Source organism: Lucilia sericata, unplaced genomic scaffold (assembly GCF_015586225.1).
Source record: "Lucilia sericata isolate MDLA Ls3-8-SP2 unplaced genomic scaffold, ASM1558622v1 Contig000636F_arrow, whole genome shotgun sequence".
Classification (NCBI taxonomy): Eukaryota; Metazoa; Arthropoda; class Insecta; order Diptera; family Calliphoridae; genus Lucilia; species Lucilia sericata.
This window is the reverse complement of record NW_023994642.1, coordinates 208745-226340: the sequence shown is the minus strand read 5'-3', so window position 1 is coordinate 226340 and position 17596 is coordinate 208745. Positions and strand designations below refer to the sequence as shown.

Genomic DNA, 17596 nt, shown 5'->3' with positions numbered 1-17596 from the left:
AAACACTTTTAGAAATATATTTTAAAATTAACATTTCTTTATTTATTTAGTTTCATTTCGTCATTTTATCATCAATATCATTACAGTTATACAATTTTTGTCTGTTAAATTAAATTATTTTATCAAGGTAATTTACTTTATATTATTTTAATTTACAGTGTAGTTCTTTTTTTTTTCTTGTTTATATTTTTAAATATAATTTATAATAATTTTTTTTCTGTTTTTGCATTTAACATTTAAAATGTTTTGATTTATTACATTAAGAGGACAAGATTTTTTGTTTTCATTTGGATTGGTATTTTTGTATTTTTCTCATATTTTTTAAACATAAATATAATTTGTATATTTGTTTACTTATGCGTGTAAATATTTATATAAAGTTTTTGCTTAATATTTTATTTAATACAATTATATGTAATTTCTTAAAACTTGCTAAATTTGTATGCAATTATTTTTTTTTTTAATTTAACTTGAAATTAAATTAAAAAGAAATATAAAAATTATAAATAATTAGCAATATTTTTTTTTAATAATTTTCTGTATTTATATATTTACCGTTTCTTAATTTAACTATAAAAATATAATTAATAATAAACCTACAAAATGTTTTTATTTTTTTGTTTTTCTTTTCAAGTTTTATGCTCCTGCTTTTTAAGGGACATTTTCAACATTTTACACTAATTATAACACATCCTTTTTTCCAGATTTTTTTTCTTGATTTTAGTTTAATGTATTTATTTTACTAAACTTTTTTATTTATATTATGTACTCGTAGTATTTTATTTGTAAATTATTTTGTTATTTTTTTAATAAATTTTTAAGCCATCAAGTTATCTTTGAGATATTAATGCTAAACGTAAAAATGCACAGACATTCTGGGAATGTTGTTTTAAATTTAAAGTAGTTTTGTATCTTATTATTAATATTTGAATAACTGTTATTAATTGTACAATTAGAGATCCTATTGAGTTGGCATGCACTATACCAGTGAGTAAAAGTAATTTTGAAATATCCATGGTGGAAATTTTCGACTTGCCCGAAGAGAGGAATGAAAGGAAATTGCGCACTGTTGAACCTGATGAAAGGGTTACTGAAAGGATAAGACAATATAATTTTTGATTATAAAAGTTCTTAATAAAAACTTCCATACAATATTCAAAGTATAATCAAACTGATTTTTTAAGAAGATTGATAATTATGTAATTCATTTAAATTATTTAAACTGTGAAGTTATTTTATATGATTTTACAATTAAAACTTACCTCTTGCCGGCACTGGATCCTTTTGCGGTGTACCCAATTCAATTTCTTTGTATTCCTGATATAATTCACCAATTGTGGCTGTGCAACGCAACACCAAACCACCACCGTGCACCGAATTCATGCCATAAACACTATGGCCATAAACCGAAGGATTTACACTGCTAAAATGAATACCCTGTAGTTGCAGCTTTAAACTAATGCGAGATGCAATCAAATTATCTATAGTGCGTATAAATTGTGTCTCAACGTTATTAACCTAAAAATAAAAAAATAAGAAGGAAAAAATTACATAAATAGCTTTAAAAATCCTTAGAAAATTTAATAAACTACAGTATAACTTAAAGAAATATTAATTGAATTTGGTTTTAAGTTTATTTAACATTCTATAGTAAATTTTATGTAAGAAAACCACCTTTTGCTCACACCAAACAAACCTTTTATAATAAACAAACAATAAGTTTTTTTTTTTGTAAGTTTTAAACAGATTTTCTGTTGTTGTTGCAGGCTTTAGGGAAAATTGCAATGTTGCAAATTTTATCAACAAGGCCTTAAGCTGTAAGACTCATCAACAGAAAAAAATATAGTAAAAACCTCAACCCTCTCAGCGCATAATAAATGAAAGGAAGAAAAAAAATCTGCAAAAACGCTAGAAGACTTATACCTATTACACATGCACACTAACGTAATATGTTTGGCAGCAGTTAAAAAGAAAATCCCGGTAGTTTGCGGTGGAAATCCTATGTTTTAAAACTTAAAAAGGATTCTTTACAAATTACAACCACAAACCGATTACAAAGACTCCAATATAGATTACATATACATATGTATATGTTTATATAAATAACTGCTTTTTTATAATGAAAAATCGATAAATGATATCTCCTTTCAAAGTATACGTGAGTCAAATAACACAAAAGTATAAATATTTGTTAGTCAATGGTCAAAAAAGGATCTAAAACTATATATTTACACGTTAGTCGATCAAATAATTAGATATTTCGAAGAAATAGTTTTTTTTTTTTTTTTTTTTTTTTTTTTTTTTTTTTTTGTAAACCATACATTAACTTGTGATACTGCTGGGTTATACGATCAAAACTTTTATAAACACAGACACACAATCGCACTAGAGACACTTGGGGCATTTACTTGAATAATGTGTTGTATAGTGTTGCTGCTACAGCCGCTTTGTTGCCATTGTGGCAGCAACTGTTATGTTATCGGTAGAAATGTACTACTACAAAATATACAAGTATGAAAGAAGTATTATTTAGTACTTAGTACTATGTACATAATCTTAATCTACTATAACTACTATTGCTACTCATAATACTATTCCACTACAATATAACACTGCATCTAAATTTTTAAAAGTAGAAACTTTGCAGTTTTATATTTTTTTGAGCTAATAAATAAAAATGTTTGTTGTAAACAGCTGAAATACGTATGTAGTTATACCCTACACCATTTTAGTGGGGAGGGTATATTGGGTTTGTGCTGATGTTTGTAACATACAAAAATATTCATCCTATACCCACCTTAAAGTATACCAATCGGCTTAGAATCGTTTTCTGAGTCGATTAAGCTATGTCCACCCGTCTGGCTAATCTTGTGCGTAAGGTACAGGTCGCAATTTTCAAGATAATTAGATGAAATTTGGCACGCACGTCCCAATAAAATATTATGTAAATATAAATATATTCACAAAATTTTATCGGGCTTGGTCCATATTTGCCCCTAGCCCCCATATAAAGCGTCTTTCAGAAAATTAGTTTTTCATCCATAAATTGCTTTAATCTATCGGAACAAGGTAATATTGAAGATAAATGCTTTATTATGAAAAATAAATCACATTTAATATTCATAACTGGTGTAGGGTATCATATGGTCGTCCACGCCCGACTATACTTTCTTAATTGTTTTTATTATAGGTAGTATTTTTTGGATCAGCTGCATATTTTTATTACTATTTTTAAATATTTACTTGTAAACCATTACCACCCAGTCATAGTTAGACTATTCAAATTGAATCCAAAATGTTAGTGTTATCATCTTTTACGCAAATTTTGAAATTTTGGAAGCTCTTAATTTTAAAAGCTATATTTATATAAAGAATTGTTTACTGTAATCATGTTGCTGTTTAAATCAACAAACAGATGGACTTTACTCATTATAGTGTATTTGATGGTATGATAATGGATTGTGGAAGAGGAAGTAAGTAGTGTTATTGGGAATTTTTTACATCGCGTTTGATTCACATACAGATAGCGTAGCTGAAAAGAAAAATATTTCTATAGTGTACTGTATCGTCTACAGTCAAATCACCAGCGGGTAAAGGAAACAATTTTTGAAAAATAATAAAAATTGTATTATCAATGAAACAGTAAAATATTTAAAGGTAATTTCAAACGCTCTTTAAGCTCTAGTATGAAAAAATTTAAGATTGTATTTTATTTGTATATCACTGACTCAACCAGATTACTTTAAACTTATAAAATAAGTTTAAAAGATACTAGATCTAAGAAATAACATGTTTTTTCTTTTGGCCAAATATTACAAAATATAAATTTTTTCCACTCTTGCCATCATTAAAAACCAAATTTATTATTTATTGTGTGCTATTTCACAGAGCCAATTTTATATAATTTTCAACATTTATTATTTACTCTTACCGTTTAGTTAAGTGGTCAGTCACATTTTTAGTGAGACCTTGAATTGTTTTTGTTAGACCAATCAAGTTTACGTAAAAATATTTTTGTGCTATTCAGTATATTGAGCTAAAAGCTAAATTGTGGTTTTACTTATTTTTGTGAAAATATGTATATGTATGTGTTTCCCAGCAAACAAAGAAGATTGATATTTAATAAAGTATTTCAACAACTAAAAAACGGTTTGTTTTCGTAAGGAAATAATTCTCTAAGAAGACTGTAAACGGGGAGAACGTTCCCCCGTTTCTTTACAGGCAGAACTAAACGTTTTTGCTCTGTTACTACATAATATCGAATATCGAGATATTTAAAATTTTGTCCACAATCAATCAAATTCTTACAGAAGATGTTTTAGAAAGACCTTAGACTCCTTCCAAAAGACTTCATTTAAAATTCAAATATGCACTTGGAATTCAAATATGGTTACCTTTTCAATTATTCCTATATTGAAAAAAAAACCTGATATCCTTACAAATATATTTCCTAATAACACTCGTTAATGGTTTGCTACCGCAGGTCTTCAACTTATCTCAAATTTGTATGATTCTTCCTATGTGCATATTTTATAATGCAGATATTTACTTAAGTAGGACTTCTAACAGATATTTAACGGATGTTCTTGTATTTGCAGAATATGGCATTTAGTAGGACGTTTTACTGCATATTTTTCGTGCTGGGAGTAGTTGTTGCGTTTCTATTGAATTCTTTCAGTAAACGCACTCCTGTTTTATACATGCGAAATAGAAAAAAGTGCGAGTGTTTAGTTCTTACCTAAAATTACCTCTGATTAATTTGCTTTTGTTTAATCATACCATTACACAAACGAACACGAATACACATTAGGGTTATAACTTTTTTTTGGGCGGCAAAATACCACAGCACTACCTTATAGCCAATACTGTCCTGATAACGAAAGGTTATTTTTTAAGTTTACTAAAATTATTTTATTAATTTTAATGTATACAATTATCTATATAATATTATAGCGATTTATTAGAAATTTAGAAAAATTAATATCATATTCCTTAACATATGTCCATGTCTTACAAGACCTTGCTATGGTATTTTTGATATTCGCTAAAATTGTAAAGAAAGTAATAACCCTAATACACATACATAATTTTAAACCGACACGTGGATTTTATTAGAAACCTGCAGATGTTTCTAATAACATCAATAGGATTATTTCCTAAAGAGGTGTAAATTGGCGGAAGTATTGCATTGTGTAAATATTGGTAAATATAATTAACAAATAATACAATTTCTCTATCAGGGTAGCTGCCACTTAAATTTTAATGAATTGGATTCTGTCAACGCTATAAGACATTTTCCAAATTGCCGAAATTTAAGCATAACTTTTTCTTCGAAAAATACATGTTGGTAATTTCGTGTCAAGTGATTAAATTCGATGTTTTCCGATTTGGATGAAATTTGCATTAATATTAGTACTATTGAATAATAGGCCAGACACAAATTTCCAGCTCTATCAGTCATTAATTGCCGGAGTGCCCTCAAACTCCGGTCATACAGAGTTTTATTCAAATGAGTGCAACTTTTCACCTACTGGTCCTAGAAAAATTGAGTGCCAAATATTGAAAAAGTCTTATTCTTAAGTTAAAAAATATTTTTTTTTGATAGATATCCCACTCGCATCCCACTCTAGGACTATAAAGCCCTTAAAGGAAATTGTCTAAGCTTTCTTTTAAGAAAAAAAGGAGTTTTTTGAAAAAAAAAAAGAATTATTTAAAAGAAAATAAAAAAAAAATTAAAAACAATCCTTTGGACAAATTTTCCTAGGACCAATAGGTGAAAAGTTAGACTCATTTGAATAAAACCCTATATAACGAAAATGTCCATCTTTGACCCCCCCCCAACTACGGCAGTTCTTGACCGATAGAGCTGAAAATTTCTGTCGGTTCTATCCAATAGTACTAACCTTGGTGCAAATTTCATCAAAGTCGATTTTTTGAGTTGGTTCACTTGACATGAAATTTTCCATATACTTGTACGACTAATAATGATCTCCACTAAAATGTGAGTATAATTTATATAAACACCCTTTATTTTCTGCATACATACATGCCAGAATTTAGGTTTTTGAATAAAGTTTATTCGCATTTCACATTTTTTTGTTTTTTGGACTCAACACAATTTTCAATGAACTTTTATTATGTGCCACAGCACATAATTTGTGGTATTTGATGATTTTAGCCTGCACTGCTTTCTGTTATTTTTGTTAGTCTAGTTATAGTTGCGTTCATTTTGGTATTTTTGTATTTTTTTTGTAAATCCTGCGTTATCCTTAACATGTTTTGTTATGCATGTTTGTTAGTAGTAAGTAAGTTTCGTGGTATTTTTTATTTTGTTTCAAATATTTTAGCAAATTATTTAATCGTATGTAAATTTTAATTTTATATAGATTTTAAGCTCTATACATGTATGGTGTTGTTTTTTGATAAAAGTAAATAAATTATTGTTTTCATATTATATGAAGGTTTAAAATATATTCCGGTAAATTGGTATTGATTATTAATGTATTGGAAGTAATTTAGGCTAGTATAGTTGGGAATTACTGCAAAATTTGCCTAATAAGCCGTAAAGGGTATTTTAGTTTTAGGCAAAATGTCCAATAATTACAAATTTCGAAAAAAAGGTACTCTGTTTTGTTTAGCATATTCTCATGGAATTTATATGCTCCGTAACTGCTCACTGAGTAAGAGGTATTCACTCTTTAAATTTTAAAACAAAAATTTAAGTTTTTAATATTTATTTGTTAAATTAACACTTAGGATAAATTCAGAAACACTATGCATATGTACGTATCCGATGGTGTTTTTTAAAAGTTATTTAAAAGATAGTAAATTATTGTAAAACAACCGGTTTAAACCGGTTTACTCAAACTGCTAGTTATAGTTGCTTTCAGTCTTGTAGTAAATTAGCGCTATGCCTTAAAAACTATTTCATACAAAAAAACAATAACAAGCTAGTATAGTCGGTATATTCTAGTACCCTACATTAGTGATTCACCAATTAACTATAAGTAAACTTTGGCAAAGTTTAAAAGTGCACTACAGATTATTAAATTATTAATATTTGAAAGAACATAAGAAATCATATTTCGAAAAGTGTTAGTAAAATATAATATTACAACATTATTCTTTAAATCAAGTGATTTGCTTTTCTGAAGTTTCATTAAAGTTCATATATAATTTTCAAAAGTTTAAAATTTGAAGAAACCGCATAGGCTATGAAACGTAATGAGTTAGTGAGTTATTTAATATTTCAATTTAGTTTCCATTAAATAACAGGTGGGACATAGATTTCCCCCAAACAAAAAATGTTATGCCAGTATTTAATGCTTAAAATCTTGAACTAGATACCTAAATATACAAACTAGTTTGTATCTTACAAAAATTCCTTTCCAACACGTACCATAGATACAACCGAAATCCTTGAACTCAAGGGGCTATTATATGTCGATGTTGACCCATTTACTCTAAACAACTGACAACAGTGTATAATTTTATGTTTTACAAAGCATCTAGTAAATTGTATGTGAAATAGCACATACACATAAAACCATAAAGGAAAACATAATATTTCTTAAAGTTTCTGTAAAATAAATATCAAATGTAAGGAAGCGTCTGTAGTAAGTATTTACACAACTACAGTTGTTGTTGTATTGCGAAAGTATAAGTTTCATAGTTATAGAAGCATAACCCAATATGAGGACAGTTTGTGTCGCCAAAACACCACATATTTCATGTGGGGATTTTAGTTTTCTATTCTAGTTTTTTAGGTCTCACATAAAAAACATAAACGACAAATAAAACTCTAAATAACAAAGAATATACTTTATTTGTGCTAATGTCGTCTAGTTGGTTGTTCTGTTGTTAGATTGTTGCATTTAGTCCAAAAAAACTGGCATCTTAGAGATTTCTTAGGATAGTTGTTTTTTTGTTGTCTTTTTTTTGGTGAAGTAGTTTATGCTGCTCTTCTTTAGCACTCTATGATAACTTCTTATACATATATGTATGTGTAAAGTAACAAAATCTTGAGTAGTTTTTATATTTTTATGCTTCTTTTAAGTTTAAAGTGTTTGCTGAGGAAGCTTAAACATAGATATTTGGGGCGCATGAAAAATAGCGTTTTTAGATTTTTGAGTTTACAGGTACATATGAACAATATATAGCACATTTCTGGGTCATCTTATCCTAGTAGCGATCTGACTTTAAAAGTTCTTAAAAATTCAATATTTTTTATATAATATAATCCATGGAAATATAACCATATATCCAGATTAGCCCAAAGTCATGTACTTTTTATTGGCCGTTCGGTATTTTGATTTACTCTCTGAGGCAAAGTTGTAGCTATTGTCATAAAGAACTAAAATTGTAAACATATATAATCAAAAAAACTTTATCTTCATTTTTTAATTTCAAGTGGAAAAATTTACATTTACTGACTTTATTAACAGCACCTGTACGTATACGTGTTAATGATTTATTTCATATTACAAATATTAAGTATACGCCTAATTTAGAGAAGTACATGAAATATTTTTTTAACAATTTTTTTGAGATTTTGATCTTGAAAATTAAATTTTTTTATTTTATATGTTCACAAGTTTTGTTCCTCATAACTTTGGATCAGAGAGTATATTTTATTTTTTCGTGTTGCACTATGTAATTCTATCACCATTCTTTCGTTTACTTGAAGACTATCATAACTAAACAATAATAAAGTATAATCGGGTACGTCCAACCAAATAATATACTACACCAGTTTTCAGTATATCTAAAATGCAACTTTATTTAAAAAAGCGTTTAGGTTAAATTTGTCTTAATTCCAATACATTTAAGCAATTTATTGATGAAGAACTGATATTCTGAAAAAGGCTATATATGAGGACTAGGGTCAAATATAAGCCGATTTGGTGGAGGGATTTATATACACGAAAAAGTTAGTTTTGCCGAAGTTCATAGTAGCACTACAGTTTATAAGAGAATGAAACACTTCCAAACCCTTTATTGAGGCACTTTGTTTGGTGGCTGGAGTCAAAAGAGACCCTATCATTATGAAAATCCTAGTTTCGCCGATTTTTTTTAAGCTACTACAACTCAGTTAAAAACATGTAAATTTTTAGTCTTCAAGTAAAAAAGATGGTATCGTACTATTCTAAAATTTGTTTATTCTTTGCTATTTTTATTGTGGATATACCAAGGTGCCTCTTTTAGAAGATATAAAACCTAGATACCTTATAAATGCCACAAATCTTTATGCATTTTAGTGGCGTGGTTTTTGTATTTTTTCTCATATTTGCTTCTTGCTATTTACACTTCTACACAAACGCATTAACATGTGCGAGGATATATGCATACCCACGTCCTCATACAACGTGCAAGCAAATGTATCTGTGTAGTTGGTAGGATTCGATCATTTGTATGTGGGTTTTAGTTTTTTTATGGTACTACTTCCACTACTACTACCACAACTGCTATTTAGCTGTTCTAGTTAGTTTTTGTCACACAATCTTTATGTGTGACGTATGTATGTGCCTCAATGCGCTCAGTAAACGAGTGTATGTATCTTTGCATTTGTATCTAAGTCCACTTGATTGCTATTACTGTTATTCTAAACATAAGATGCTTAAACTTGCATTTGGCTTAAAATGCTTTAGAAAAGTCTTTCATGCGAAAACAGCTTTTATGCTTAATGGCTGTTATTTAGTGCAATTCACTGTAAAATTGTAGTCATAATAAAATAGTACAAAAAAAAAAAAGAAACATAGCAGCTAAAAAACACAACTATGTACTTTTTCCAAAAATAACAAAGAATCATTTTTGTTTGATTGTGCAAGTACTGTAACAGGGCTGAAAATGAATGACTTCATAAAGAGAATATAAATGAAAACTTAATGAAATTTTGAGGGACATGAAGTTTCTGATTTACAACCCAAAATATTTCGTTTTATCTAACCAATATTTATGGTGATATTTGTTAGCTTTTGCATTCCAAAATAAAGCCCTTAACTGATTTATTTAAAATTTTGTATTTTTTTCTTTAAGTTTTACTATGGTGCAATTACTTTTTTATTTTTTAGCATAACTTAAACTAAAATCAATGAATTCCTTCAAAGTCTGCTAATGTGTATGGAAAATACATGTGTGCATTTACATGTGACTACATGTTATTCTTTATTGTAATGTGTAAAAGTATGTGTTAAAGGATTTACGCTTGAATATTTTGTATTTATTTAAAAATGAGTTTTTTTTAATGTTTTTCTGTGTACTTTCAGTAGTTATTTACTTTTTTTGTGCTCATATGTTTAGAATACTGTTTGACCATGTATACACTCACAAATACACACTTACATATTATATTTTATATTTTTCTGCCATTTTTCTTGTTTGATTTAGTATTTAGATAGGATTACGTAAAGTATGTATATAAATAGTTTTGCTAACAGTATTTTGTATTTTTTTTTTTAATTTTGTATTTTTATTTCCTTTTTAATGGAATATTTGTGTAGAAATATTTAAGCATCAAAGGATTATTTTGAGGGAAAATAAAGGAAATACAGTTGAAAAAAAATAAAAGTGATAATGTGTGATATTTAACAAATGGTATTTTTATTATTGAAAAATATAATCGAACAATGCTTCGATATTACTCTTTAAAAGAATTAGATTATAAGGGTGCTAGTCTCTGCTTTCTTTTTTTTTTTTTTTTGGTATAATATCTAAAAATATACACAAATGAAAGAAGATTTATTGAGATTTAAGTGTTTAAAAAAGCCTTATATGAATAATAATATTATGGAATTAAAAAAGTGATCATATGGTTTAAATAATTCAAAATAAAAGTTTTTTTGTATATGGCTTTAAATCAAGGCATATGATTGATATTGCTTGTGGGGAAAAATTATACATATTATAACCTAAGTTGTATTGTTCCATATTTAATATGCTTAAAGTATATAAAGTAGTAAAAGTTATGCTATTTTAATATATGGGCACCGCTGAATATTAAAATAACTACTTCATCGATTCACAAAATTGTTTCCGTGATGGTAAATTTATTTAAAGTTTTCGGTAGGACAACACAATTTCTGTGCTGTTCTCGTAATGAAAATTACCATTTTAAAAATCTTATTATTGCAACATTACTGCAAAATACTCTTATATTATTACTTTGCCAAATATGTATATAAGTTTGCATCATACAGTAACTAAACAAGTAGTTTTGTTTCTTGCCAACTCTATCTTATTAGTTATTTATCTTGGTTGTAACACAAAACAGTTGGTTATACTTAGTAAGTAAATTTTTAGTGATTTAATTTTTGTTTCAACAGCAGGCCAATTTGGCTCATTATTTGTCGTTTATAACATAGAGTGGTTTCATAGCGAACCAAAATTTAAACTAGGTAAATTCTACATATGTATCTCGGTTGTGGTTAAAGGAAATAAAAAATATGTAGTTATAATAAAAAAACATCCGCAAAAAAAACAGAAAAAAAATCATTAAACGAACTTGCCACAACAACCATAGTTTTATTAAAAACTAACCACAAAATAAAGGAAATATGTTTAAGCATGGAAATAAAATTTATTTAAATTTGTTAAACTTAATGTAAATAAAATGTGAATTTCTACACACTTGTCAACTTTCAACGGAGCAAGACCACTATTAACATATTTAACTAACTTTTGTACACAATGGTATTCACTATATATTTGCATTTATGTTAAAATTAATTTTGAATTTAAATTCCATATAAAAATATTTTGTTTGACTTTTCTAACATTTTTTAAATAAATTAAAGCTATTTAACTTTATTACAAAAATTCCAATTAAAACATGTATATACAATAGGGTGTCCCGTAGGGCACTTCATTGTAGGTATACCTCTCAAATGATGCGTATTAATGTACTAAGTACGAATGTCGAAATGCTTTACGTGTACACTTGCCCTGAGGGCCTTATTTCGCGGTGGTCTTTTTCATCCACTGGGTGAGTATAAAAGTAACGACTCACCACCGCCCCATTGTGTTTCTTACACGCCGGAGGCAATGTAATCTCTTGTCATAGTAGTCCCCTTGAGCAAGCTCAATCTAGCCCCGACAACCTAACCTCTAACCTCTGTTGATTCGGCAGCAGCACCTAGGGGACGTAATTGGTAGTACGAAACACGGATCATTTTAATTTAGAAGGCTTATTTCAGTGGTCACAAAGACCCACTGAGAGCAGGTTTTAGAATAAACTCCAACACACTCAACCATGAAGGAAAATCGCCGATAACTTAAAGAAAAGGCAGTGACGACCTTGCACCACACTCGATTTTGCTAAACCTTAGTTTAGCACATCACATAAGCCACTCCATCCATCACTCCATCCGTCAAACCCATCGAATACACATCAAAAAGCACCGAAAAGCACCGCCTTCCTTCGATTTAGGTTCCAACCACAGCCACTACGTGGATTCCGAAGGAACCTCAACCAACTGACCAGCCAGGACAAGTCCTGTGGACAACTGGTGCAGATTATGTGGTGCTCTGGTTACACCCCTTTTCAAATCATCCAAGGACTAGCAAGGGAGTGAAATGTAAACACCAGTTTATAGTACTGGCAGACTAAAGGTATTGGTAACACCTCTTTACTACGGGATTGCAATACACCAATGCGGGTCATAACATCAAGGAAACATGCCCCAGGGTGTGTACTAAGTACGATAAAAATAAAAATATTTGTTTTCAAAATTTTTAATTGCCGGTAGGGCGATTAACATATTGTACTGAGAACAAGATTTTCAATCGCTGAAACTGAATCGTAGGGAACTGAGCGCCTTTTGAAACAAAATATATTATTTTTTCTCGTAAGTATTCCTACATGAGATTCTTAAAAAGACACTTCCTCGGGACACTCTAATAGGTATACAAATGTATTTACAATAGTATTTTATATTTAATAAATTTGTTAGAAGTAAATGCAGCTAAAATTTTAAATAATTTCGTATGAAATAATTAAAGGTTCAACTTTAGTTTTGTTAGTTTTAATTTTGATAAAAATAGATTATTTCTGTAGTAAGTATAAGTTGCCAACAATACACTTTGGTAATGTAAAAAAAGTGAAACAAGTAAGAGTGTTATATTCGGCTAAGCCGAATCTTATATACCAACCATCAAATCATATCTCATAAAATTTAAGTGTATTTCAAAAGGTGTGGGGCTAGATAAGGACACAGATCTTATTTAGTTATTGTTTACAACCATTTACTCATCTATTAAATTTACGCTAAATTTTATTATGATATATCGATGCTAATATAAATATTACTACAATATCCGGAATATGATCTCAGAAAGGCCTTGGGGTCATTATGGACAACATCATCTAGATTAATCAATTATAACACCCTGTAACAATTTTGAAAAAAAGCTTTCACATATAGAAAAGTTGATATGCATGTGAAACTAGAGTCCATTTACAGCAATTCTGCATAATTCGATTTTTATAAGCAGCTCTTAAAAGGACTTCAAATTTTTAAGGACTTACAATTTTAAACGAATATTATAAATATTTATATGTACTTTATGATACTAAAATTAGTATCAAATGAAAGCTGGGGATCTGTAGATACTACATATTTATATTATTAATTGAACTCAATTAGACAAAAAATCAAAAAATAAATTAATAAATATAAATAAATAAATCTCATTTTGAAAACAAAAATGTTTAACTACTTTTTTGTAACAAAATATATTTTTTAATCCTGATGGTTTTAAATAAATAACATTATTTCGAAGCAGAGGTTCTCAGCTTCATTTGATATTTATAGCAAATTTTGTATATAAATTTGGAATTCCATCTATTGAAATCGTATGTCCCTTATACTTTAAGGTCCTATAGAACTTGTTCATGTCGTAACATCGCGAAGTCACCTTCATATGGCAGAGGTCTAACACATAAGATTAAGTTAAATTTACCTACATAGCGCCATACAAAATTCCTTAAATTTATTACGATGATAGAAATCTGTGACCATATAAGATCAACGTTAACAAACCTTATTTCACTCATCAAACTTCTACGCCATGCGCCTCTAGGTCTACTTCTAGAGCCCAGCCCCTTGCTGGTTAAAGTCTAGAGCTTGTCTGGCGATATTGTCTTTTCAATTTTGGTTTGAACCTTCTATATAGTTCAGAGTTAGAGTTTCAGTTGTTAGGCCACCATATACCCAGAATTTTCCTCAAACAGCGGTTTATGAAGGCCTACATTTTGCATGCGCCCCTAGCGGTTATGAGCAATGTTTCACTTCCGATTTCGACTGGAGTTGATTTAACACTGGAGTTGAAAATTCTCATTTTCGTTGCATTTGATAACTTCCGACACCGGCGTATTTTGCGTAGCTTTGCAAATGCCTGGCATCGAAATTGTCCTTAGTGCGGCCATCTGGTGTTATTTGGCTGCCAAGGTAAGTAAACATGTTGACTTCTTCAATAACCTTGTCGTCAAGGAGAAGATTACCAAAAAACGGCGTAGATTAATTTTATTTTAAGAAATATGAGGATTTAAAACCAATAATTGTTTTTTGATACACGTATCAGAATAAACTCATTTCATTATACTTTGAGATACATACATATACATATATATAAAAGACCAAAGATAAATACATATTAATCAAGTACTAAAATTTAAACTCATTTTTGCGAAAAATAAGTATATATATAGGCACTAATAATAAAGAATAAACGGAGCAAAAAAACAGAAATGGAACAATGTTATCAAAAATGTTCATAATAGAATTACATAACAAGCTAAATCTCTTATTACCAGACAATTGACATTAATTTTTCGTTTTATGCACAAAATACATATTCCAAAATAAAAGAAAACCAACAAAATACTTCATTATGAAATTATTCTGTTTAAGTACTTTAAATAGAGTGTCAGCAATACAATGACTATAAATGCATTTAATTTTTTAAGCTTATTGTAATACGTGTAATTTTAGTTTTGTGTTTTTTTTTTTTTTGTTCACAATTTAAAATTTGAAAATTGAAATTTTTGGTATAAAAGGACGTGTTGATATTTCAACCTAATATGTATTGTTAAGATAATTTTAAAATTTAATAAAATTATTTTATAAATGAAATAATGATAGAGTAAAATTAAAATTCTATTCCATTAAGTAAATATATGCATGACCAAAATATCAATACCGATAGAATTGTATGTAAGTGTAGTACGTATACTTAATATTTATTTAATTGTTATGTCTATATTACGTATACGCCACCACAATGACTATTATTTTCTATGCGTTTTAGTGTTCGTGTTAGTGATTTGAATTTGTTAGTTTCTCTCTTTCTCTCTCTCTCTCTCTTTTGTGTTTAGGTAAAATGTAAATTGAATTGTTAGATTGTATTTTTTTGAAGCACTTTAACCGAATTAGATTACAAACATTGCATACGAATGACTTGTTGTTTGCACTAAATGTTTGTATCAATTCGTTAGCAAACAAACCATCAGACAAAGAAAATATGTAAATGAGGGGATAATCATTAGATCATTGTAATACGCAGCAGCAATATAGATGTTTAAGATAAATGTTTTTTCTGTGTAAATTGAATACCATTTACTGGAATTTAATGAAAGCAAATGTATTTTTAGTTTTGATTTTAAGTGAAATTTAAGCCAAAAATATATTTTTAAAAACAAGCAGTATCAACGTTTAGAAATATTGAAAAATACGATTTTAGGTTAGATTTCTGGAATCAGGTCTGCTACTATGGGCTTTTAGTTTTAGCTGTTAATAAAGTTGAAGTAAAGATTTAACGAAAGTAAAGTAGAGACTTGTTTGATTGACATATTTCACATTTCAAACGGACATGATTAAGTCGATTCAGAAAGGTGTAACTAACCGATAGACATCCATTGTATACCAATATATGTCTATAATACTAAATTTTTATTATTTTTGGCCTTTCACTATAATGCTTAATAATTTCATATTATAAACTATTTAAAATCTCTAACTACTACTGAAAACTAAATTTTATAAACCAATTTAATAAATTTTCTAACGCACAAAAAAACCTTATCGTTTAATGTCTAATTTCTTTACGTATTTAATTTCAAATTCCACAAACCTTAAAATTACTCGTCTTAACAAATAAAAATTTCTTTCATACAAATTTAATTTAATTCAATTCTTTTCACTTTACGAACTTTCAGCAGACTTTATTCTTGTATTTTTCTACACAATTCTCAAGGAAATTCAATCAACGATTTGCTTTGAAATTTTATACTGAAAATCAAGTACCATTTAAAACAAATGATTGAATGAAAGTAAAAATGCTTTTGTTTTTCTTTTTTTTTCAGTCAAATATGGTATGGTTTGAATGTGGTACAGAATGAGTGTCTTAAATAATAAAAAAGAAAACTGAAATAAAACCATTGATATTATTAGCTGTCATTCATACAATAAATGATTGAATGAACGAGATGACTGCTTGTACGGTTGGTGGCAGTTGCTCCACAAGGCATTTGCCGCATTGACGTTATGAAAAAATAAAAAATTAAATGAATCTTTTAACAACTACATCATAAATTTAATTACTTATGGTACATAAATTTTATTTCTCTTTCCACCTTTATCGAACAGTTTAAAGGAAAAATATTATATTTAAGAGGTACTTGCTTAAATATGGGAAAGTTTTCATAATAATTAATAATATGAATTCATATTTTTTCACATGGCATGCTTTAATGACTTCTTTATGGAAAGCCTTAAAATGTGTTGATTACAAGGATTTCTTTTACATAACTGAATTTGATGAAATATAGACTTTTTTATTTAAAAATTTGTATTAAACCTGTTTAACTGTTTTCTTAAAAAATCCTCAAAAAATTATATTTTCATTGCATTATATTTATCTTTTCAAAAGACAGCACAAAACGCATTGTTTAGAATTTATTTCAAATAAAAATAAAGTCTAGTCTTTTGTTTAATTTGCTAGAAAATATATAAATAAATATAAATAAAAAATTTATACACCAATATTTTGTATGCCTCTCTGGTTTTTTTCTATTATTTATATTAAATAAATCTTTAAATATTTGAAAATATTAGTTGTGAAATACAAACGAATGGCATTTGCCAAAAAATAATGAAAAAAATCTTAACATTAGATAAATATGAAAATATATTTCTTTTTACACACATTAAAAAGCTTTTTTCAATTTTCCACTAAATTTGGCAACGAAAAGTTCAACTATTTATCTTCGTTAAGGTTCTTTGACGCCACAAGAATGCAAAAAGTAACAACAACAAATAAATGAAAAAAAAATAAATAAATAAAGAAAAAAATTGGAAAAAATGAAAAATATATAAAACAAATATACAAAACTGAACAAAATAGACAAAGATACTAAATGAACATAGAAATTCATATATACATGAGAGTATGTGTATGGATCATATGTATACTTTTTTATATGTATTTTTATATAACTGACAGAGAGGCTAAGGAATTTAGTCTTTTTGGTTTTTTCTAACAAAGTTTGTTTGTTTGTTTGTTTTCTTGAAAAGTGTTCTTTTCAAAGTTTGTACAACTGATA

The 17596-nt window shown here is 28.0% G+C and overlaps 1 protein-coding gene across 5 annotated transcripts in view; it reads right to left on the bottom strand.

Moving 5' to 3' along the window:
- Nucleotides 1-299: 299 nt before the first annotated feature.
- Nucleotides 300-17596, bottom strand: part of LOC119606928 — a 201539-nt gene continuing 184242 nt past the window's right edge. For all 5 annotated transcript variants that reach the window (XM_037960599.1, XM_037960601.1, XM_037960600.1 and 2 more), the window contains 2 exons: nt 1263-1518; nt 300-1090 (listed from right to left, as the gene is read on the bottom strand). In XM_037960599.1, the coding sequence (XP_037816527.1) occupies nt 831-1090; nt 1263-1518 (516 nt within the window). In that variant the 3' untranslated portion in view covers nt 300-830. The remainder of the gene's footprint in view (nt 1091-1262; nt 1519-17596) is intronic.